Source organism: Muntiacus reevesi, chromosome 2, assembly GCF_963930625.1.
Source record: "Muntiacus reevesi chromosome 2, mMunRee1.1, whole genome shotgun sequence".
Lineage (NCBI taxonomy): Eukaryota > Metazoa > Chordata > Mammalia > Artiodactyla > Cervidae > Muntiacus > Muntiacus reevesi.
In genome coordinates, this window is record NC_089250.1 from 121,023,471 (window position 1) to 121,049,384 (window position 25,914).

General features: G+C 44.5%; 1 protein-coding gene across 1 annotated transcript in view; it reads right to left on the minus strand.

Annotated features, from left to right (window-relative positions):
* Window positions 1-10,228: 10,228 nt before the first annotated feature.
* Window positions 10,229-25,914, minus strand: part of LOC136157243 (myb-like protein D) — an 80,332-nt gene continuing 64,646 nt past the window's right edge. The window contains exon 3 of the mRNA XM_065919209.1: window positions 10,229-12,092. Coding sequence (XP_065775281.1) covers window positions 10,229-12,092 — 1,864 coding nt within the window. The remainder of the gene's footprint in view (window positions 12,093-25,914) is intronic.

Consider the following 25,914-nt stretch of genomic DNA (forward strand, 5'->3'; position numbering starts at 1 on the left):
GGGCTTATTTTGATACATGACTGAATAGAAGATACCTTATTATTAAATTATATATATTATTACATTATAAATCCCATTATTCTAAGTTTATTGTGTTGTTCAAACCTTCTACAGTTTAAGTAATATTTTGTCTTTTTAACAGACAGTTGTTCCAGTTTCTCAGTATAAAGTGAATTTGACAATTTTTCTTCATCAGTTATAATTTTTCTTTTGTAAGTGAATGCCAGTTAAACAATAATGTAGCTTTCTAAGAAATAAAATGTTAACCATCAAGAACTTGCCCTCTTTAACCCTCATACTGGTTTTCATTACTGTTCTTAAAGACTCCAGCCTTCTTTTGGTTTGTCCAGCATCGCGGCATATTCTTTTATAATCAACTTTTTAATGTTCTTATATATTAGATGTTTTACCTTTCCTTTAATAAGTACCTAGAATTAAAAAAACAACTTGATTTGACTCTTCTTTAACTATTAAGTCAAGTTCATTTATTAGTGGGGTCCATGAAAATGTACTCCTCAATACTGCTGACTTGCGGAGCTCAGTTTCAGAAAGCTGCCGAGATCATTACTCCATGAGCCCATGATCTAAGGACTGGGAGAAGGTTGGGTTACCTGGGATTGAAATCAGGTTCTTTCAACAGAAAGACAATGGGTGGTATTGAAGGATGTCAATGTGGCTCAGAGGGCTGTCTTGCTGAGCTCAGACTGAAAGACACAAGGAAAACAAGAAGAACCCCTTCTTAGGACACATACAATAGGGCAACAGGAGTAAATAGTATCAGGGAACAGAAGGCCAAAATGAACTGAGGCTATTGAGGGGTGTGGAGCTCTGCAAAGTTCCTCTAATACTGGACGGGAGCAAAACAACAAGGGCTGCATAGATCCACTCACTGCCAGAACCACTGGTGTCTTTGGGAGGAGAAAGAGGAGGGAGCAGTTCTGCTTTGCCCGATGATTGTCTGGACAGGGAACCACCCTCCAGTTGCAAAGGGCATTGGCAGGTCCACGTAGGAAGTGGGGACAGAGGCAGGACTGAGTGACTGTGCATGTGGTCCCTGACCCAGAACTTACAGTCCAGGGCCAGGAGTGACCCAGAGATAACCTCACACATCCACAGAGGTCATCTGAGAGGAGTTGGGGATCATAACATGGTGTGTGTGTAGCCTGTGCCTCATCCTTATAGGAGGACATTGGACAGGATGTTTAGTATTGCAGAACCTGGATCCTCCTCATCCGTGAAAGATAGTGATGGCCTTCCAGGTATATGAAAGATGGAAGGAGGTAACATATGCAAAACACATGTCACAGACTCCTTTTGCCCAGATAGTGAGCAGGAGGGCAGGTAGCTCTGATGCCTTTTACAGGTGGGGCAGGAGGCAGGGCAAGAGTAAGCAGCTGAGTTGAACCCAAATGATGTCCCTGTGAGGAAGGAGCAGAGCTGTCCACTCCTTGAGGTCCTCCTGGGCTCAGGACACATGTTTCTTAATGATAAAACTCAGAACACTCAGTGGAGTGTGGTCTGGCAAACCTCTCACAAGCTGAGGAGACACTTCAAAATGGATCTGTGAGCTTCAAGAACTTGCTGGTGGAGCCGTTCAGGGAAGGACAGGGATGACTGTCTCCCTATCAGGGTTTATGGTTCTCTCTTCTCCTGATGTCATTAGATGTGGAGTTGGGCAGAAATGCACAGGAGCAGAGCACCAGAACTACCATACACAAACACAGATGCGGTTCCATCTGTAGCAAGATATTCAATAGCCAAAACTAGTAAAAGCATTAGGAAGTTCTGAGTTTGGGGGTATTTATTGCCTTTTAAAAATATATAATTTATTAATAGTTTACCTAATATGACTTTCTATAATGGCTGTGTTAAAATAGAAGGCTCACAAAATTCTTGAAAATCCTACAAGGCCCTATGAGCTAGCTCCAGACCACTGCTGGCCACATGACACAAAAACCTCTTTGCTCAAAGAGAATTGAGGGGAGAGAGGGCAACTTTGGGGGACAGAGTTGCATGAATGTGTCCCCTTAGCCTCTCCTTTGTGGTCATCTACTCAGTGCTACAGTGACAGGTACTGTCTATTGGTTCCCCTTCTACTTGGATTTCCTGCACTGTACAGGTAGGTGTAGAAGACTCTTGAGAGTTCCTTGGACTGCAGAGAGATCAAACCAGTCAATCCTAAAGGAAATCAACCCTAAATATTCATTGGAAGGACTGATGCTGAAGCTGAAACTCCAATACTTTGGCCACCTGATGCAAAGAGCCTACTCATTAGAAAAGACCCTGATGCTGGGAAAGACTGAAGGCAAAAGGAGAAGAGAGTGGCAGAAGATGAGATGGTTAGATAGCATCACTGACTCAATGAACATGAATATGAACAAACTCCAGGATATAGTGGAAGACAGAAGAGCCTGGGATGCTATAGTCCATGGGGTTACAAAGAGTTGGACAAGACTTAGTGACCACACAACAGCAAAAATAGTCATGGTATTTTTCAGCTCTAGTTTCCAGTTTGGCTGTTAGATAGTTTTGTTTCTTTGTTGAACTTCTCATTTTGTTGATGCATCTTCCCCCTGAATTTCATGTATCTGTCTGTCCATGTTTCTTGCATTTCACTAAACTGCTTTAAGAGGACTCAATTCTTTATAAGAGAGTTCATAGATCTCTATTTCTTGAGAGAGTTTTAGTCACTTCTTTTCATCATCTCATGTTTACTTGATTCTTAATGGTTCCTTATTTGTTGCACTAGTATTCACAAGTGAGTCTTCACAAGTGAGAGTCTTCACAAGTGACAGGGCCATGTGATGAGCATGTTGCAGCAGTTACCGTCACCCTTGTGGCTCCTTTTAGAGGAGACACCACTATCCACATCTTTTCAGTGAGGAGATTGAAGCACAGGGAGATTAAGTAATTTGCCCAGGAGATTAAATAACAGCAAGTGAGTAATGGACACAGATTGTATTCACACATCAGAGATTCTTTGGGCTTTCTTGAAAGAGCATATTTCAGCCTACACCCCGTGTATTTCAACCCTTGATGACAGATGGAGACCAGTCTGCAGGGAATGGGACTCATCATGTCTACATCCACAGAACACCAGGTGCTTTGTCCTGGTAAGAGGAGTGCAGCTGTCTCATAGAGAGGAGCAGTGCTCACCAGGTAAGAAACTCTCTTGCTGATCAGCAACAAATTCCAACTCCTTTTGACTGTAATCCAAAACACAATATATATGTTTAATTTGGTACAAAAGGGGTTCTTAAGAGTTTGTGTTTTTGGTGCTTTAGATATTGGGCTATGGGGGTGGGCGTGACAAAGGACTTCTGCAGAGCTTCTGGGCAGTGGGAGGGCTCAGCGGCAGGAATCTGGAGAATGACTGAGTGCATATGGGTTGGTGATGTTGCCAGTGAGAGCTACAGCTCTTTAGGGGGAAACACTCCTGCTTGGGTCGAGGGCAGATATTTGGGCCACAGAGCATTGGTGCACAGTGAGGATTCATTAAGGCGAAGTTGGAGCATCTTCCCTGTGTGAAGAAGAGGAGAGAGAGAGGGTCACTGAGAAGCCTTGGAATTGGAGCAGAAGGCTATGGTTTCCTTGGCTCAAGGGGATCAGACTCAGTACCTGTCAGGATCCCCATTTTTGCTGATGCTATTCATCTTCCTGGGTGCTGGCCTCAAGTCTGGATGCCTATTTCTAGACTCTATTGAGGCCCTGGACATATGCTCTCTCTTCCCCAGAGAGCCCTGCTCTGACTCTGGACTCCCTTTGCTCTAGTGTTGAACTTGTCTGGTCACCTTTGCACTGGGATATCTGCTGATTGCCACAGCAGCCCCAGCACTGCCCAGGCCCTCTTGGTGAGTGTGTGTCAAAAGGACGAGTCCTCATCTCAACTCTCAACCTGGGTTCTGAACCCACAGGGCAAGGGCAGGCAATGGTGCCATTAGATGGGGGATGGGCTGTTGAGGCAGCACCACATACAGAACTTTTGTTCTGGGCACCCTTTGGGGCAGCATAATCTGTCTGCAGTACCAGCTCTTCCTGGCTTTTCTGTCTTCTCCCACTAGTCCCCAGCTGAGAGTCCTGGATGTGACAAGGAGGGTGGCCTGAGCATACTGATTAGCTGACAGCATCTCTGGGCATCTCTGGATTGGATTTGCCAAAGGGACTCCAGGACCTCTGGACTCTGGGCTGTTTGGACTCATTTGGATATTCCCTTATCCTCAACAAAAAAGTAACCTAGCATTCTTGATAGCTGCATTATAAGTTCAGTGGTAGTTTATTATTTTATCCCTGATTTTGAGATAAAAATGTTAGGATTGGAGTGTTCAAGAAACTAGGTCAAGATCATAGACTTGGTAACAGGTTGAAGCCAGTATGTTCCTACAATCACCCCTGAAGATGGCAAAGGGATCTGTCTACATTCTTGCACAGCACCCCTCAATGCAGATTTCTGTGCCTTATCATCAGATCCAAAATGCTTCCTTGTTTCAGAGAAATGACCAAAAGCATCTACACAGAAATATATGTGACTAGAAGTGTCCATTCATTCATTTTCCATTCATTCATTCACCACCAGAGGACTCAGTGTGTGTGTGGACCACATGCAGTCTGGATTTGGTGCTCCTGTGACACTCTGATCTGCTAGTGCTCATCTGTTTCCCACACACCATAGGGTAACACTGGTAACCTGGGAATATCTTGACCATTGGATTGATGAGGACAGTACTCAATTTCCAGCCTTTCAATGTTCCAACTCTAACAGCCCTAGGGCAAAAGTACTGGATGTTTCCTCTGTTGGAATGGACCTTGGATTTTCACTTCACCAATTTCTTTTTATCAATTATTTCTTAGCTTGTGACATGTCACTGTGTCACAGATTCTGAACTGGCCAAGCAGGTGCTCACTGATATATTCATGACTTTCAAGTCTCCAGAGAGCTATCGAGAGATACGTGGAGAATGGAGCTTCTATGAAAGCAAGGCTGGGACTGAGAACTCTATTCAGATCCACAGCCAGGAGCCCAGCTGCACCCTGACACCTCTGTCAGCAGACAATGTCTCTGTTGGGTGTGAGCATGCCTCAAGTGTGTCTTCAACAGTGTCCAGAGGCTTTCAGGCCTGTCCAGAGCTTCTAAACACCCACCTGACCAGTCACTAAGAGCCAGTGTTTGCCTGATTCAGTGAATATAGTCAGTGCAGCCCTAACTACAGACCCTGGAAACAGAACATCCTCCAGACCCCTGGCCCAGTACCAAAGGCCTGTGAGTGGGAACCTTGAAAAATACAATGCCCAGGCAGGTGCTTCCCAGGTGAATCAGGAGCAGTACCTCTTTGAATCTGGAGGCCTGAGGAGGGCAGCTCTCTGATAGTTTGAGGGTAACCATTGTGAGACCATGAGTACTGAACTGAAAGAGGGGCAGAGTAGTGATAATGACCAGGCTCAGAATTCAAGTTCAGCTTTGTTCCTCCTAGCCTCTGTGACCTGGGTCAAGTCACTCAACCTCTCTGTGGGTCAGTTCCCCCTTGATAAAGCTGGGATAATAGTAGTATCTACCCATACAGTTACTGGGACTATTAAAGCAGTGAAAACACTCGGTTTAGCAACTGACCCACAGATGCAACAAAATTATCCATAATTATTATTAATTTTGGAGGATTACAACAGGAATGATTTGGTTTCTCCCCATTGTCACAGACACTGACACAAGGAGGGCATCTTTACAACCTGGTAAATTCAGTCAGTGTTGGCCAGACAACAGTGGGGAGGGGGTGTCACCATGCCCTCCACCACTCCTGGTACCTGAGCGACCAGCCCAGGAAGGTCTCACAGGTGGACTGCAGCCAGCAGTCCCACAGGGGTGGGTAGGTAGTGGGGAGGGACGATGGATGGGAGGCCAATAGGCCTCTCAGCCCTTTTTACTGAGGATTAGGAGCTCTGGGAATTGTTCTGGAGAACAACAGCCCTAATATCCTTGATGAGGATGCAGGGGAAATGCTTGGGTGCCATGTGAAGAATCATCTGGAGGCTCATGACCTCCAGGTATCTACATCTTGGGTGTTCCTCTCAGCAGATGCTGGGACACGGTTCTCTGACTCACAGTCCCAGGGGACAATTTTCAAGGGCAAAACCAAGACCCCAGCCACGGACATCATCCCTGTGTCCTGCTTACCATATGTCTGGTTGGACACCATATCAATGGCACCAGGCTGCAGCGCTGAAGAAAGTTATAAAAAATATCCAGTTTTCCCTGAAAAGCAGATGTGTTTGTAAGGAAGCGAACAGGTACAGATGCTGCCTCCAGAAGAGCAGCATTGCCTCCATCTCCCACAAGTCCCCAGGGCTGTGTCCCCACACACTGGCTGAGGCAGCACTGCAGGCTTCACCTGGGGCAGGGGGCTTGAAAACCTTTTGTGTTTGTGGGGAGACAGACTCTGTGGGTCGCAGACTGTATTGGATTTTGGAACAAACCAGTGCTTTTGGTGTAGGAGGAGATGTGGGGCTGCTTTTGAAAAAAGAAAAGAGAACAAACATCAAAGGTTGGAGGAGGTGTTCAGTAGCCAAGGAGAGGTCCTCAAGGAGAAACATGGTGGGCATGGGGACCGGGCAGGAGACTGAAGGAGGGGGAAGAGGGTCTGCATCTGGGGGCACAAAGGGAGAAGGCAGATTAAAAGACCCACTCCCTGCTCAAGGGGAAGGGTCCCGATACTGGGGAGAAAGAGAAAGATGAAGAAAACAAAGAACAGGCAAGAAAGTGGACCTGGTGGAGGTAGGATGTGGAGCCCGTCCTCTGAGTGGGAACAAATCCCTGGCAGGCGGCTTCCTCCCTCTTGAAAGGTGAGCTCTGGATTTCCTGGGCCCCCATAGTGACTGTCAGGGGAGACGTGGGGCTGGCCTTCCTGCTGCCATTTGAAGCTCCCAGGAAGAAGCAGTGGACCCCACAGGGACAGAGGCAGGACTAGGAGGAGGAGGGCAAAACTGAACCCAGAGATCGTGGTTCTTTCTTCCTCACACCTGCCACCTGGGGCCCTCCCTGTCATCTCTCAGCCTCCTGCCAGTGAGGATCTCAGTCACCCAGGGGAAGGAAGTGTCTTCAGGTTCCCACCTCCTGGAGTTTCCTGTCACCCCATCTCAGGTGCCACAAGAACATGCAGTAAGCCCTTTGCCTCTCTCACTGAGCAGACAGGAGCTGTGGGCACTTTCTGGTATTTTAATGGTGGTAGGATCTTGGCTCAGAAGTTTCTTTTCCTTTTCCTTTTTTTTTCCTGACTTGTGTGTGGCTCTTTGTCATTGTTTCTTTTCACTCATCCAATCACTCTCTGGTGAAACTCAGGACATTGTCAGAGCTGATGACAATCTCTGTGAGGACTAGGAATTGGCCAGCTATGAGTCAGCCACCAACATCCAGAATCCTGGACCTGTTCAAGGGGAGACCCTGGTGCTGGGATAGCTGGAGGCAGTGGGCACCTGAGCATTCAACTGTTTGTCTCACCCTGAGCCGCTAGGGTGGGAAGAGCTTCTGGATTTTCTCTGTCACCAAGTGGTGGGAGACCAAAGCCCATAGAGCTCATCTCCATCCAAGCCAGATATTTTAGACCCAAGTTCATGTGGATCGATCTGGCCCCCCTGCCCCTCCAAACCTCTAGCCTTGAGGGGGATCATTCTTCCCTTCCTATGGGCCTTTCTCACCTCCATCTGGCTTATTGTGTCTTCTTGGCACTCACAGCAGGAGACAATCACTGTGGTCTGTACAGGGCATGGCTGTGAGAAAGAGAAAATAATTGTCGGCTTTCTCATCCAACAGTTCCTGGATGCAGACACATGACATCTGTTGCCCTGGCACCTGTCAAGTCTTGGGACTGCTGCTGCTATTGCTAAATCGCTTCAGTCATGCCCAACTCTGTGCGACCCCATAGATGGCAGCCCACCAGGCTCCCCCGTCCCTGGGATTTTCCAGGCAAGAGTACTGGAGTGGGTTGCCATTGCCTTCTCCAGTCAAGTACTGGCCACTCAGCAAATGTTTGTTGGAGAATCAAGGAGACATGAGTAGCATCTGGCACAGTAAGACAGTGGTCTCCATGTAAAAGCACACCATGCCGATTTATTTTATGAAGATGGCTCTTCTCCAAAGATCAACAAACTCTATCCTGTTCCCTTGTTCCCAGAGGCTGCCCTTATAGGAGAAGCTGGGTGTGAGGCTGTGCCATGTGATGGAGGCTGTCCAGGGTGTAGCATTAGCAGGTGACAGGACTACATTCACCCACCTCTGGCAGATTCAGCCTCCCCAGGCCCTACACTGCAGCCAGTGTTGATGCCAGCCCTGGCAGAGACCCTGTTTGCCAGTAGATCTCAAACCCAGGTCCCCCTGACTTGGGACATGAGCCCCTTGCTCTAGCTGCTTCTTATGGGCCCTGGTTTGGGTCCCCACCCTGAGTCTGCCACGGCATCCTCTCCTGACCTTTTGTCCCTGTGCTCATCTGGGCTCACACCTCAATGTCAGGTAAGATTCCCTTCCCTCTCCTAGGCCTCCAGTCCCCAAAGGCCAACCCCACCATGACCCTCACCCTGAAATGAGCCAGGGATAAAGAACAAGGAAACAAAGCCCAACATACATCAGAGCCCAGGGAGGGGGACCAAGTCCCTGAAACCTGAGGATCCTTTTCCAAAACTTACCTGAGTCCTGGAAAGGACCATCTTACAAACAGTCCTTTGGGAATTTCAAAAAGCCCATTGATACCAGGAGAGAATATAGCTGTTCCTGAAACAGGCTACCCCACATTGTTGAATTCAGTGCTAAAGATCCTGGATCAAGCTGTGTTGGGGGTTGGGGAACAGTGTTGTCTGGGTGACATTTATGAGTCTCACATCCTCTCTAGGGTCCTTCCCTTCCTTCTTTCACCCTCTTCTTTCTGCCAGTTCTCTCTGCCCAGGTAGGTGGGAACTAGAGGATTGCAAGAGGACATCTCACCACAGGCAGCAGAAGCCTCTCTGAGCAGAGCAGTGTGTGCAGCTGGCATGATGACATCTGAACCAAACGCTTCACTTACCTTTTCTGGTCTTTGGGCTGATGGTGGCTCCTTGATGACCTAAGATGTTAAAGAGACATAAATAGGGCGGATGGGGCATGAAGGACTGTGGCTCAGCCATGCAGACAGGAAGGCACCTTCTTCTGCAGCAGTAAGGGGTCAAAACATGGGTTTTGGGGTTACAGCCTATGTTGCCTGAGTGACTTGGCCAACAAGTTCCACCTTCCTGAGCCTCAGGCTCCTTCATTTTCAATGGGAATTCATCCCTCCGTGTAGACTCAAGGGGGAGATGGGCAGTCTAAAACCCCTTGTCCCTGGTAGAGGCCCCAACAGGAAGTTTTCATCAGCAGCCCTGACATCATATGAAAACAAAAAAACACTCCCCACATTTCTCCCTATCCCTCATCCCCCTGAACCTGCCCCCAGCCTAACAGCCCTCAGGGAGATGGTCCACTTCCATCTCACCAAGCTTTCTCTCCTCACTTCTCTCTCTTTGCAGAAACCTGATCTCCTGGTTTCTATGCTGCTTTGCTTGTCCTTTCTCAGCTCTGCTTTTTCCTCTTCTTCACCCAGCTCTGCCCAGAGCCAGTCTCTATTCTTTTCATTACCAGGGCACCTGTCACATCCTCTGAAGGTGACATTTACCCTCAATGTTCCCCCCCCCCCCCCAGGTATTAACGTCAGAGGAGACACCAGACAGTGAGTTCCTGTGGGCAAGTGTGGTGGGTGCTTCATTTCTGCCCCTCTATGCCCAGCATAGGGCCCTGCACATCCTGGTGACTTAGTGAAGACTAATCAAAGAGTAACAGAAAGCACCAGAGACGGGCAGGGATCCATTCTGTTTTCAAAGACACAGCCACTCCTGCAGACTCCTCTCCTTCCCCCAACAGCAAAAACTACAGGGGCTTTGGTACACCTGAGTCCTTCAGAATCTTGACTGCTGTAGGATAGCCTTGGTCTCAGAGGGTCCAGTGTCCCTTCTCTCCAGGGCTGGGACAGCCCACAGATCCCTCCCCTTTGAATGTGAAGGCATGAGGCAAGCAGTCTCCTAGATGCCCAGGCTGTGTCTATGCCCAGATATGGAAAGACAGAGTCTGCGCCTTGTTTGCTGGTGTAGGGCCTCAGAGCTGATGGGAACCTGCCAAAGAGCAGTATCATGGGGCAGGCAAGTGCCTGGTTTCTCAGGGGGTTGGGGAGGGCTGTCCAGGTCACTCACCCTCATGTAGCAGCAGATACAGATAAGCACCAATGGGATCACAATCAGTGAGGTGATGAATGTAGCATATAAGAAAGGATTGCTGGGAACTGGTCGCTGGGTGACAACTGTAGTCACAGAGGTTGTTGTCTTTGTGAAAGTGGTAGGGATTGTCATCATCGTTGTCATCATTGTGGTTGTTGTTGTTATCGTTGTTGTCGTCCTGCTTGTCCTGACAGTGGTAGGCATTGTGGTAATCCTTGTTGTCCTTGTCGTTGTTTTCCTTGTTGTTGTCCTGACTGTGGTAGGTGTTGTGGTCTTCCATGTTGTTGTTGTCCTTGTTGTTGTTGTTGTCCTGACTGTGGTAGGCGTTGTGGTCTTCTGTGTTGTTGTTGTTGTTGTCTTTGTTGTTGTTGTTGTCCTGACTGTGGTAGGCGTTGTGGTCTTCCGTGTTGTGGTTGTTGTTGTCCTTGTTGTTGATCTGACTGTGGTAGGGGTGGTCGTCCGTGTTGTTGTTGTTGTCCTGACTGTGGTAGGCCTTGTGATCCTCCGTGTTGTTGTTCTTGTCGTTGTTGTTGTCCTGACTGTGGTAGGCCTTGTGGTCCTCCGTGTTGTTGTTGTTCTTGTTGTTGTTGTTGTCCTGACTGTGGTAGGCCTTGTGGTCCTCCGTGTTGTTGTTGTTGTTGTTGTCCTGACTGTGGTAGGCCTTGTGGTCCTCCGTGTTGTTGTTGTTGTTGTTGTCCTGACTGTGGTAGGCTTTGTGGTCCTCCGTGTTGTTGTTGTTGTTCTTGTTGTTGTTGTCCAGAATGTGATAGGCCTTATGGGCCTCCATGTTGTTGTCCTGACTGTGATAGGCCTTATGGGCCTCCATGTTGTTGTCCTGACTGTGATAGGCCTTATGGGCCTCCATGGTGTTGTTGTTGTTGTCCAGAATGTGATAGGCCTTACGGGCCTCCATGTTGTTGTTGTTGTCCAGAATGTGATAGGCCTTACGGGCCTCCATGGTTTTGGTGTTGTTGTCCAGAATGTGATAGGCATTACGGGCCTCCATGGTTTTGGTGGTGTTGTCCAGAATGTGATCGGCCTTACGGGCATCCATGGTTTTGGTGTTGTTGTCCAGAATGTGATAGGCCTTACGGGCATCCATGGTTTTGGTGTTGTTGTCCAGAATGTGATAGGCCTTGTGGTCCTTCGTGTTGTGGTTGTTGTTGTTGTCCTGACTGTGGTAGGCCTTGTGGTCCTTTGTGTTGTGGTTGTTGTTGTTGTCCTGACTGTGGTAGGGGTTGTGGTCCTCCGTGTTGTTGTTGTTGTTTTTCTTGTTGTTGTTGTCCTGATTGTGGTAGGCCTTGTAGTCCTCCGTGTTGTTGTTGTTGTTGTTGTCCTGACTGTGGTAGGGGTTGTGGTCCTCTGTGTTGTTGTTGTTGTTGTTTTTCTTGTTGTTGTTGTTGTTCTGACTGTGGTAGGCGTTGTGGTCCTCCGTGTTGTTGTTGTTGTTGTACTGACTGTGGTAGGCGTTGTGGTCTTCTGTGTTGTTGTTGTTGTTGTTGTCTTGACTGTGGTAGGCGTTGTGGTCTTCCGTGTTGTTGTTGTTGTTGTTGTTGTCTTGACTGTGGTAGGTGTTGTGGTCTTCCGTGTTGTTGTTGTTGTGGTGGTGGTGGTTGTGGTTGTTGTTGTTGTGGTGGTGGTTGTGGTTGTTGTTGTTGTTGTGACTGTGGTAGGTGTTGTGGTCTTCCGTGTTGTTGTTGTGGTGGTGGTGGTCTTCTGGGTTGTTGTTGGTGCTGTCATGACTGTGGTAGGCATTGTAGTTGTAGTTGTCCTCGTTGTGGCAGTGGTAGGCTTTGTGGTTGTTGTGGTAGTTGTTGGGACAGTTGTAGGCTCTGTAGGCTCATACTGTAGAGAGCACACATGCCAAAGATCAGGGGTTGACTTGGGTGACTTATTCCTGTGTACCCAATATGCACTTCCCACACTAGACTTCACGAGTCTCCTTCTCCTCAGGTTGCTTCATCTACAGGGACCAGAGTAGGGCTAGGAGATCATGGTTGGTACCCAGAGAGCCACTGTGCAGCCCTTGGCTAAATACCCTACCACTGGCCCTGCTCAGAGGCTCTCCCCAGAGCTCTGTCAATGAAGCTCAGTCTTCCAAAGAATGACAGCCCTGTCCTCACTACCTGCTTTGGCTGAGAGCACTAGGATTTTGTGAGAACCACAACAAACTACAAGATACAGATGAGTAAGAGGGAGGCTGCAGGGCCCCTGAGAGTGAGGGTGCAGGAGCAGAGATAGGACACCCAACTCACCTTACCATAGCCTCTCTCCCCCATCTCCCAGCTTAGCAACCTCAGACAAAGCTACTCCCTGTCTTAGAGCCTTGGTCTCAGATCTGTGGTGAGGCAGTAAGTGGGTACTTGAGCATGTTAGACAGAGGTCATAGTCCATTTTAGGTCAGGTCCACATGCGGGCTTAAGGAATGAGCTCTGTACTCTTGTTGTTCTTAACTAAGGGTACATGTGCTGCATACATGGGCCTGCACTGCCCAGCTCTTCCCTTCATCAATGGCTCTGCTGGAGGGAAACAGAAGGGAAGGGGGCAGAGAGAGCCTGTGCCCAGGAAACAGGGAGGCTGAGAGGAGAGGCCCAGTCAGGCTGAGGGTGACCCTGTGTTGGACCCAGAGCCACAGGCAGCTTCAGAGTCCTCTTCTCAATGTGCCTGTGGACAAGCAGCTGTCAGGTGGAAAGACTCTGGTGGGAAAAGTGGAGGTTCAGTCTCAGACTGACAGGAGGATATGCAGGGTGCAGGGGAGACAGACAAATGAGGACTGTCACACTACAAGAACCCACACCAGCTGGGACTGGACACAGGGAAGTGGCATTAGGCAGAGACATCCCTCCTCACAGAGGAACCTCACTCCAGGCTGACAGGCTCTGTTGCCCAAGTCGGGCTGCCCAAGGTGAAGCGGCCTGGATGTTGTAGAGCTGGGAAAAGCAGCCCCTGGGAGCAGCACTTTGTTTTCAGTTTCCTCTTCCTGAAATGAGCCCTGCCTTCCCCACAGTCCTGCAAACTCCCCAGGAACAGAGGGCAGAGGTCAGAGCCAGTTAGCAGAGAGGGACAATGGAGGATCATGAGAAAGGAGGAAAGGCAGAAGGGAGGCCAATGACCTCTGCAAAGTGACCACCAGTGTTCCCCAAACAGTCTTGGGAGGCTGGGGCTGTGATGGTCATGAGGGGGTTCAGAGCCCTGCCTGCTGCTGCACCAATGCAGTGAAGACACACCCTGAGTGGACATGGCCACAGTTCTCCCACCCTCCAGATCCTTGTGCCTTGCACCTTGATTTGAGCCAAGGGGTCTCACAGCACCTAGTACACAGTATCCCACCCTCTCCAACTCACCTCAGCTGGAATCCAGGCTGGAGCCTTGAGCTCCGCACAAGCCCTGGGTTAGAGGAGGTGGCATGGTGGGTTCAGGGCACGCAGAGCCTCAGCACTGTTTCTGGAGTCTGCTTAGAGCTGGAATTGGCCCCTTTAAAGGGCTTTCAATAACATGGTTCACAGAGAGAGCAGAGTATCTGCAAGGCCTGGACAGATGCCTCCAGCCTAGGTGCCCTTATAGAAGAGTTTACAGTGAATTTTGCAAACCTGGTGAAGGGATAAGGCCACCTATCTGGCAGTGAGGTGCTGCCAGAGATGCCTGTCTCATTAGCTACTTGCTTGGTCTTTCTTGAAGAATTTGCTCCCCTCACCTCCTCTTCCCAGGACACGTCTTCACCTCCTGTTTCTTCTTCCCAAGCTGCAGTCCACTGAGGTTCCCGCAGTCCCACCTTGTCATTCACACAATCCTTGCTGACAATTTTCAAGTCTTCGCCTACAAAGCTGACACCATTGTTCAGGCTGTAATCAATGAAAACCTCCCTAAAGCACAGAAAGGCAGAGGGTAACCACGAGATCAAAGAGACAGTTTTTTGGCTCAGTTCTAGCCCACAGTTCTTCTCATGGTAATGACTTTGAACATTAGCCAATCAGGGTTACTGGAGAGTAATCTGTAGGGTTACGGGGAGTTTATCCCCAAGCACCATGAGATTGGCCTCTGCAATGAAGGTTATCAGACAATGAGGAGTCCTGAATGGGGTCAGATGTACTCCTGGCCATGAACTAAGTGACCAGGAATGGCTGTATTGTGTCACCATTCTGACTCCTCTATATGTACAGAGTATGTTGGAGTCCCTTGGAAAAGCTTCCTGGAACACAGTTACCATCCCTGGTTGCACATCTTCCAAATCCTGCCCTCAGCAGAGCCTGAGTGGGTCTCTGAGCTCCTTGAGGGACCACCAACCAGGTCAAGTGCAGAGAGTGACCTGAGCTGTCCTAAGAAAGACATGTGTTGCCCAGCAGAGGTTACTTCCTACATTCTTAGCCCAAATGGTCTCCCAACCCTAAATACTTACTGTCCAGGCTTGTCAAATATATGTCCTGGGCAAATTAACTTTCCTTGATTCATAAAGATGGGCTTTTTATCTAAAAGAAAACCACACGAGAAGAAAGTCAGTGGACATGTTCACTCGTCTGTCCTTCCCATTCTGTTTGCTGTTGGAAGCAGAGCTAACACTTGGACAGAAGCAACTTTTCTTCTCTTTTTTCTTCTGACATGTACCATGTACCAGGAACTATGTAGAACTCTGGTATTTAGGTTTTATGTTTTCATTTATTTATTTTATTTAAGATCACTTGATATACAATATTTCCTAGGTTACCAATGTACAATAATTTGATTCACAGTTTTTGAGGGTTATACTCTATATAGTTATTATAAAGGGCCTTGATTTTTAATGGAAACAAAGCAGACAGAGGCCCTGCTTTCAAAGGCCTGACATTTGTGGGACTGGAGACAGAGAGAGACAATGAAGTAAGAAACAATGAACAAAAAATGCCAGAGAGAAAAGTACTGTGATGCCAATAAACACAGGAAGATATAAGGGAAGGAGGGAAAGGCACATTTGCCTAGGAGTAAGTGACCTGTCCTGTCTTTTAGAGATACAGGTTCTTTTTGGGAGAAACACATGATAGGATATTTGGGATTTTCTTCTAAATAATGATTCAGATGGCCATTGTATCTATTCCTGTGGAGTAGATACAAGAATTCATCAGAAGAAATGGAGTAGCCCTCTTTGTCAACAAGAGTCTGAAATGCAGTTCTTGGATGCAATCTCAAAAACAACAGAATGATCTTGGTTCATTTTTGAGGTAAACCATTCAAAATCACAGTAATCGAAGTCTATTCTCCAAATGCTAATGCCAAAGAAGCTGAAGTTGAATGGTTGTATGAAGACTTATAAAACCCTCTAGAACTAACACTAAAAAAAGAAAAAGATGTACTTTTCATCATAGGGGACTGGGAAGTCAAGAGATACCTGGAGTAACAGGCAAGTTTGGTCTTGGAGTACAAAATGAAGCATAGCAAAGGCTAACAGAGTTTTGCCAGGAGAACACACTGGTCATAGCAAACACCCTCTTCCAACGACACTAGAGACTACTCTATAAATGGACATCACCAGATGGTCAGTACTGAAATCAGATTGATTATATTATTTGCATCCAAAGATGGAGAAGCTCTATGCAGTCAGTAAAAAAACAAAAACAAAAAAAACTGGAGCTGACTGTGGCTCATATCATGAGCTCTTCATTGCAAAATTCAGGCTTAAATTGAAGAAAGTAGGGAAAACCACTAGACCATTCAGGTATGACCTAAATAAAATTGCTTATGATTATACAGCAGAGGTGATGAATAGATTCAAGGGATTAGATCTGGTAGACAGAGTGCCCAAAGAACTAAGGACAGAGGTTCATAACGTGGTACAGGAGGTGGTGACCAAAAGCATCCCTAAGAAAAAGTAAGGCAAAGTGGCTGTCTGAGGAGGCCTTACAAATAGCGGAGAAAAGAAGAGAAGAGAAAAGAAAAGATATACCCATCTGAATACAGAGTTCCAAAGAATAGCAAAGAGAGATAAAGAAAGCCTTCCTCAGTGATCAATGAGGAAGTGAAAAGAGGAAAACAACAGAATGGGAAAGACTAGAGATCTCTTCAAGGAAATTAGAGATACCAAAGGAACATTTCATGCAAAGATGGGTTCAATAAAGGATAGAAATGGTAAGGACCTAACAGAAGCAGAGTAAGAAGAGGTGGCAAGAATACAAAGAAGAACTGTGCAAAAGAGATCTTAATGACCCAGATAACCATGATGGTGTGGCCACTCACCTAGAGTCAGACATCTTGGAATGTGAATTCAAGTGGGCCTTAGGGAGCATTGCTGTGAACAAAGCTAATGGAGGTGATAGAAATCCACTGAGCTATGTAAAACCCTACAAGGTAATGTTGTTAAAATGCTACACTCAATATGTCAGCAAATTTGGAAAATTCAGCAGTGGCCATAGGAATGAAAAAGGTCAGTTTTCATTCCAATACCAAAAAAAGGCAATGTCAATGAATGTTCAAACTACAGTACAATTGTACTCATTTCACATCCTAGCAAGATAATGCTCAAAATCCTTCAATCTAGGCATCAGCAGTACGTGAACAGAGAACTTCCAGATGTACAAGCTGGATTTAGAAAAGGCAGATGAATTAGAGATCAAATTGCCAACATCCATTGGATCATAGAAAAGTAGGGGAATTCCAGAAAAACATCTACTTCTGCTTCATTGACTATGCTAAAACCTTTGACTGCATTGCAACAAACTGCAAAATTCTTAAAGAGATGGGAATACTAGATCATGTTACCTGTCTTCTGAGAAACTTGTATGCAGGCTAAGAAACAGCAATTAGAATTGAACATGGAACAATGGACTGGTTCAAAATTGGAAAAGGAGTACATTAAGGCTGTATATTGCTACCCTGCTTATTTAAGTATATGCAGAGTACATCATGACAAACATCAGGCTGTATGAATCATAGCCTGGAGCCAAGATTGCTAGGAGAAATATCAACAACCTCAGATATGCAGATGACACCATCCATATTGCAGAAAATGAAGAACTAAAGAGCCTCTTGATTAGGGTGAAAGAGGAGCATGAAGAAGCTGGCTTAAAACTCAACATTCAAAAAACTAAGATCATGGCACCCACTCCCATTGTTTTAAGGCAAATAGATGTAGGGAAAGTGGAAACAGTGACAGATTTTATTTTCTTGGCTCCAAAATCACTGCAGGCAGTGACTGTAGCCACAAAATTAAAAGATGCTTGCACCTTGGAAGAAAAACTGTGACAAACCTAGATGGCATATTAAAAAGCAGAGACATCACTTTGCCAACAAAGTTGAGTATAGTGAAAGCTATGGCTTTTTCATTATTCATGCATGGATGTGACATTTGGACCATAAAGAAAGCTGAGTGCCAAAAAACTGATCCCTTTGAACTGTGGTGCTGGAGAAGACTCTTGAGGGTCCCTTGGACTGCAAGGAGATCAAATCAGTCAATCCTAAAGGAAATCAACCCTAAATATTCATTGGAAGGACTGATGCTGAAACTGAAGCTCCAATACTTTGGCCACCTGATGTAAAGTACTGCCTCATTGGAAAATACCCTGATGCTTAGGAAAGATTAAGGGTAAGAGGAGAAGAGGGCAAAAGAGAATGAGATGGTTGGATGGCATCACCAACTAATGGACCTGAGTTTGAACAAATTCTGGGAAATAGTGAAGGCCAGGAAAGCCTGGTATGCTGCAGTCCAAGGGGTTGCAAGGAGTAAGACAGGACTTAGCAACTGAACAACAACAAGAAGTCAACAGTGAGAGTACTGGCAAAATGCAATTGACTGGGGTTGATAATTCCATAAACCTCTTATCCTTATTCATCAGAAAGCAGACAGAATGAAAACCACAATCACAGAAAACTAACCAAATTGATCACATGGACCACAGCCTTGTCTAACTCAATGAAACTATGACCCATGCTGTGTAGAGCCACCCAAGACAGACAGGATATGGTGGAGAGTTTTGCCAAAATGTGGTCCAGAGGGAATGGCAAACCACTTCAGTGTTCTTGCCTTGAGAACCCCATGAACAGTATGAAAAGGCAAAAAGATTGGACACTGAAAGATGAACTCCCCAGGTCAGTCGGTCCCCAATATGTTACTGGAGAAGAGTGAAGAAATAACTCCAGAAAAAAATGAAGGGACGGAGCCAAAGCAAAAACAATGCCCAGTTGTGGATGTGACTGGTGATGGAAGTAAAGTCCAATGCTATAAAGAACAATATTCCATAGAAACCTGGAATGTTAGGTCTATGAATCAAGGTAAACTGGAAGTGGTCAAACAGGAGATGGCAAGAGTGAGCACTGACATTTTAGGAATCAGTGAACTAAAACGGACTGGAATGGGTGAATTTAATTCAGAGGACCATTATATCTACTACTGTGGTCAAGAATCCCTTAGAAGAAATGGAGTAGCCCTCACAGTAAAAAAAAGGAGTCTAAAATGCAGTACTTGGGTGCAATCTCAAAAATGACAGAATGATCTCTTTTCATTTCCAAGGCAAACCATTCAATATCACAGTAATTCAAGTCTATGCCCCAAACACTAATGCTGAAGAAGCTGAAATTGAACAGTTCTATGAATATCTACAAGAACTTCTAGAACTAACACCCAAAAAAAGATGTCCTTTTCATAGGGGACTGGAATGCAAAAGTAGAAAGTCAAGAGATAGCTGGAGTAACAGGCAAGTTTGGCCTTGGAGTACCAAATGAATTGTACAAAGGCGAAGGCTAACACAGGGCAAAAGCTAACAGAGTTTTGCCAAGAGAATGCACTGGTCATAGAAAACACCCTCTTCCAACAACACAAGAGACGACTCTACACATGGACATCACCAGATGGTTGATACCGAAATCAGGTTGATTATATTATTTGTAGTCGAAGATGGAGAAGCTCTATAAGTCAGCAAAAACAAGACCAGGAGCTGACTGTGGCTCAGATCATGAACACCCTATTGCAAAATTCAGATGTAAATTGAAGAAAGTAGGGAAAAACACTAGACCATTCTGGTATGACCTAAATCAAATCCCTTATGATTATACAGTGGAAGTGACAAATATATTCAAGGGATTAGATCTGACAGACAGAGTGCCTGAAGAGCTATGGACAGAGGTTTGTGACATTGTACAGGAGGCAGCAATCAAGACCATCTCCAAGAAAAAGAAATGCAAAAAGGGAAAATAATTGTCTGAGGAGGCCTTACAAATAGCTGAGAAAAGAAGAGAAGTAAAAGGCAAAGGAGAAAGGAAAAGATATACCCATCTGAATGCAGAGTTCCAAAGAATAGTAAGGAGAGATAAGAAAGCCTTCCTCAGTGATCAATGCAAAGAAATAGAGGAAAACAATACAAAGGGAAAGACTAGAGATCTCTTCAAGAAAATTAGAGATACCAAAGGAAAAATTCATGCAAAGGTGGGCAAAATAAAGGACAGAAATGGTATAGACCTAACAGAAGCAGAAGATATTAAGAAAATGTGGCAAGAATACACAGAAGAACTGTACAAAAAAGATCTTAATAACCCAGATAACCATGATGGTGTGATCACTCACCTAGAGCCAGACATCCTGAAGTCCAAAGTCAAGTGGGCCTTAGGAAGGAACACTACAAGTAAAGTTAGTGGAGGTGATGGAATTCCAGCTGATCTATTTCAAGTCCTAAAATATGATGCTGTGAAAGTGCTGTATTCAATATGCCAGCAAATTTGTAAAACTCAGCAGTGGCCACAGGACTGGAAAAGGTTAATTTTCATTCCAGTTCCAAAAAGGCAAAGATGAAGAATGCTCAAACTACTGCACAATAATACTCATCTCACATGCTAGTAAAGTAATGCTCAAAATTCTCCAAGCAAGGCTTCAACAGTATGTGAACCAAGAACTTGCAGATGTTCAAGCTGGATTTAGAAAAGGCAGGGGAACCAGAGATCAAATTGCCAACATCCATTGGATCATAGAGAAAGCAAGAGAATTCCAGAAAAACATCTACTTCTGCTTTATTGACTATGCCAAAGCCTTTGACAGTGTGAATCACAACAAATTGTGGAAAATTCTTAACGAGATGGGAATACCAGGCCACCTTTCCTGCCTCCTGAGAAATCTGAATGCAGGTCAAGAAGCAACGGTGAGAAATGGACACGGAACAACTGGTTCATAATTGGGAAAGGAGTACTTCAAGGCTGTATATTGTCACCTTGCTTATTTAACATATATGCACAGTATATCATGTGAAATGCCAGGTTGGATGAAGCACAAGCTGGAATCAAGATTTCCAGGAGAAATATCAATAACCTCATATATGCAGATGACACCACCCTTATAGCAGAAAGCAAAGAAGAACTAAAGATCCTCTTGATGAAAGTGGAAGAGGAGAGTGAAAAAGCTGGCTTAAAACTCACCATTCAAAAAAATGAAGATCGTGGCATCTGGTCCCATCACTTCATGGCAAATAGATGGGGAAAGAGTGGATACATTGACAGACTTTATTTTCTTGGGCTCCAAAATCACTGCCTATATTGACTGAAGCCATGAAATTAAAAGACACTTGCTGCTTGGAAGAGAAGCTATGACCGACCTAGATAGCATATTAAAAAGCAGAGACATTACTTTGTAAACAAAGGTCTGAATAGTCAAAGCTATGGTCTTTCCAGTAGTTATGTATGAATGTGAGGGCTAGACCATAAAGAAAGCTGAACACAGAAGAATTGATGTTTTTGAACTGTGGTGTTGGAGAAGACTCTTGAGAGTCCCTTGGACTGCAAAGAGATCAAACCAGTCAATCCAAAGGAAATCAAACCTGAATATTGATTGGAAGGACTGATGCTAAAGCTGAAGCTCCAATACTTTGGTCACCTGATGTGAAGAACAGACTCTTTGGAAAAGACTCTGATGCTGGGAAAAACTGAAGGCAGGAGAAGCGGATGACAGACGATGAGATGGTTGGATGGCATCACCGACTTGATGGACATGGATTTGAGCAAGCTCTGAGAGTTGGTGTTGGACAAGGAAGCCTGGAGTGCTGCAGTTCATGGGGTTGCAAAGAGTTGAACTCAACTGAGCCCGAACTGAACTGTACTGATAATAAAGAAAAGTAGATGAAGGCTGCTTCAAGGACTCTATACAATTTGTGCTACTTTTTCGTGTTTTTGAAAATTCCCATTAAAATGAAGTCTCTCCAAGGTGGGGTTCCTATTGAAACCAGATGAGGGGAAAGGCAGGGCAAGGTCTGGGGAAGAGGGTGTGGGCTGTGGGTGCCTAATCTGAGGCCTGAGACATACCAGCTGAGCTTGTTGATTGAAAGAGGTGAATTGGGGGGTGATGTCATGGACCCTGGGAAGGGGTGTGGGCTTGATTCTAAGCACGATGAACCTGTTGAAGGACTGGCTAGGTCCATGTGAGTTTGGACACAGAGGCAGCAGTGTCTGCAAATGGACTGGATGTAGGATGAGAACAAAGAGGAGTCAAGAACGATGTGCAGGCTGTGAGCAAAGCATCTGGGTGGGCGTTGGTACCTTTTATGGACACTGGGGAGCCTGAAGGGGAAGAGGGCCTCTGTGCTTGTGCTTGCTCTGTAGTTTTGTGGGAGCTGTGAGGTGGCCCTCAGAAGCCTCAGACAGTCCATAGCTAATAGCTATGGAGCCTTCTTTCTCCTGAGCCCTGATTCTCCTCACACCTTGACTGTGGCTACAGGTCAGACACAGATTTTTCCCACCGATTCCTCACTTTCAGGTGACCAGCTTTTGGCCATGACTCAGTTCTCAGATACCTATGAAATTCTGAACTCTTTTCCCTTTCAATGGTGCTGATAGTGAGACTAATCACCAAGTATATTTACAGAGAAAGATTAGTGTCTGAGGGGTAGGAAGATTGGGATTAATTGAAAAAAAATCATAAGGAAATGTGCCGTAATCTCCTTAGTGTTCACACAGCAGGGAGAGTGAGGTGACAGCAGGCACCTCACATAATGAAGACCAAGAAAATCAACATTGGCTGCAAAGTTTTCTTTTCTTTTCCTTTTAATTGAAGTATTGTGGGTTGTTTTTTTAAAACAATATTATACTCCTTTCAGGAGTATAGCATAGTGATTTAAAAAATTTTAATAGATTATACTGCACTTAAAGTTATTACAAAATATGGGTACATTCCTTGTGCTATACAGTACATCCTGTAGTTTGTTTATTTTATACATAGGTTTGTACCTCTTAATCCCCTACCAGAGGACCTGCCCCTCTTCCCTTTTCTCTTCTGTCTGGTATCCAGTAGTTTGTTTTCTATATCTCTGTTTATGTTTTGTTATATTTAATCGTTTTTTTTTTAATGTTTTAGACTCCATATGTAAGTTAGAACACACAGTATTTTCTTTCTCTGTCTGACGTTTTTCGCTTAGCATAATACCCTCCAGGTCCATTCACGTTGCTGCAAATTGTAGAATTTCATTATTTTTTATGGCTAATATTCTCGTGTGTGTGTGTGTGTGTGTGTGTGTGTATAAGAGTGTATACTACTTCATCTTTATCAGTTCATCTGTGATGGACACTTGGATTGCTTCCATATCCATAAATAATGCTGCTGTGAACATTGGGGTACATGTATCTTTTTCAATTAGTGTTTTTGTTTTCTTCAGATACATACTCAATAATGGAAATGCTAGATCAATGGCAATTCTATTTTTATTTTTTTGAGCAATCTCCTTATCATTTTCCTTACTGTCTGTACCAATTTATTGGTACAATACATTCCCACCAACAACATACTAGGATTTCTTTTTCTCTACATTCTGGCCAACATTCGATAATAGTCATTTTGACAGATGTGAGTTGATAAACTCATTATGTTTTGACTTGGATGATTAGTGATGTTGAGCATCTTTTATGTACCTGTTGTCAATTTGTATATCTTCTATTCAGGTTTTTTGCCAATGTTTTAATAGGGTTCTTTGTTTCTTTCAATACTGAAGTTTTCGAGTTATTTATATATTTTGGATATTGACTCATCAGTCATATTATTTGCAAATATTTTCTCCCATTCAGTAGGTTGTCCTTTCATTTGGTCCCATTTGTTTATCTTTTATTTTTTTAACCTTTGCCTTAAGAGACACATCCAAAAAGGTATTGCTACAATTTATGTCAAAGAATATTCTGCCTATATTTTCTTCTAGGAGTAGTATGGCTTCAGATCTTATATTAACATCTTTAATGCATCTTAAAAATTGGAGCACAGTTGCTTTGCAACGTTGTGTTAATTTCTGCTGTATAGCAAAGTGAATCAGCTACATATACACACCAATAGAATATTAAAAAGCAGAGACATTACTTTGTCAACAAAGGTCCATCTAGTCAAGGCTATGGTTTTTCCAGTGGTCATGTATGGATGTAAGAGTTGGACTATAAAGAAAGTTGAGCGCAGAAGAAATGATGCTTTTGACCTGTGGTGTTGGAGAAGACTTTTGAGAGTCCCTTGGACTGCAAGGAGATCCAACCAGTCCATCCTAAAGGAGATCAGTCCTGGGTGTTCATTGGAGGGACTGATGTTGAAGCTGAAACTCCAATACTTTGGCCACCTGATGCGAAGAGTGGATTCATTTGAAAAGACCCTGATGCTGGGAAAGATTGAGGGCAGGAGGAGAAGGGGACGACAAAGGATGAGATGGTTGGATGGCATCACCAACTCGATGGACATGGGTTTGGGTGGGCTCTGGGAGTTGGTGATGGACAGGGAGGCCTGGCATGCTGTGGTTCATGGGGTCGCAAAGGATCGGACATGACTGAGCGACTGAACTGAACTGAAGTGTAGGAGGGTTGCCTTTTCTCCACATCCTCTCTAGCACTTATTCTTTAAATGCAATTTTATTTATTTTTTGATATATGTTGTGAGGAAATGTTCTAATCTCATTCTTTTGTGTGCTTGTGTCCAATTTTCTCAGTATCACATATTGAAGAGACTGTCTTTTCTCCATTGTATTTTTTTTTACCTCCTTTGTCATAGATTAATTGACCATATGTACATGTGTTTATTTCTGGGATCCCTATGCTGTGATTTATGTGTCAATTTTTGTTTTGATTATTGTAGTTTTGTGCTATCATCTGAACACAAGAAGCATGATGACTCTGGTTTTGTTCTTTTTCAAGATTGCTTTGACTATTTGTGGGATTTTTTGTATGTACGTGGCTCTGTACTCATTTTAGGATTATTTATTCTGTTGTTGTTGTCCAGTTGCTCAGTAATGTCTGACTCTTTGCAACCCCGTGGACTGCAACATGCCAGACCTCTCTGTCCTTCACCATTTCCTGAAGTTTTCTCAAGTTCATGTTCATTGCATTCATGATGTCATCTAGCCATGTCATCCTCTGATGCCCTCTTCTTCTTCTGCCCTCAATCTTATTCAACATTAGGGACTTTTCCAATGAGTCAGTTGTTTGCATCAGATGATCAAAATACTGGAGTTTCAACTTCAGTATTAGTCCTTCCAACAAGTATTCAAGATTGATTTCTCTTAAGACTGACTGTCTCCTTGCTGTCCAAGGGATTCCCAGGAGTCTTCTCTAGCACCACAGTTCGAAGGCATCAATTCTTCAGCTCTCTGCTTTCTTTATGGTCCAGCTCTCACAACCATACATGACCACTGGGGAAGACCATAGCCTTGACTGTATGTACCTTTGTCAGAAAAGTAATGTCCCTGCTTTTCAACACACTGTCTAGGTTTGTCATCGCTTTCCTGCCAAGAAGCAAACATCTTATGATTTCAAGGCTACAGTCACCATCTGCACTGATTTTAGAGCCCAAGAAGAGGAAATCTGTCACTATTTTCACTTTTTTCCCCTACATTTGCCATGAAGTAGTGGGGTCGGATGCCATGATCTTAGTTTTATTATATATATACACACATATATATAGTTTTAAGCTGGCTTCTTCACTCTCCTCCTTCACCATATCAAGAGGCTATTTAGTTCCTCTTCACTTCTGCCATTAGAGTGGTATCATCCTCATGTCTGAGGTTGTCGATGTTTCTCCCACCTTTCTTGATTCCAGCTTGTAACTCATCTACCTGGCATTTCTCATGATATACTCAGCATATAGATTAAACAAACTGGGTTTGTTTATTTATTCTTATTCTATTTCTGTGAAAAGTGTCGCAGAGTTTTTCCTAGGAATTGCATTAAATTAGGATTGTTTTGGGTAATATGGACATCTTAACAATATTAATTCTTTCAATCCATGAACGTGGCCTTTCTTTTCATTTGTGTTTTCTTCATTTTCCTTCATCAATGTCTTATAGTTTTTAAGTGGATGACTTTCACCTCTTTGGTTAAGTTCATTTTTAGGTATTTTATTCTTTTTGATGTAATTGTAGATGGGATTGGTTTCTTAAATTCTCTTTCTGATAGTTTATTATTAGTGTTTAGAAATATAACAGATTTCTGTATGTTAATTTTATTTCCTAAACTTTACTGAATTCATTTACTATGTTTAATGGTCTCATTGGTGGAGTTTTTAATTGTTATTATTATCTGTGTATAGTATTATACATCTGCAAATAGTGAGAGTTTTACTTTTTCCTTCCTATTTGAGCATCTTTTGTTTTTCTTTCCTGCTTACTGTCTCTAGGCCTTCCAATATATGTTCAATAGAAGTGATGAGAATGGACATCTTTGTCTTGTTCCTGATTTTAAAAGAAAAGCTTTCAGCTT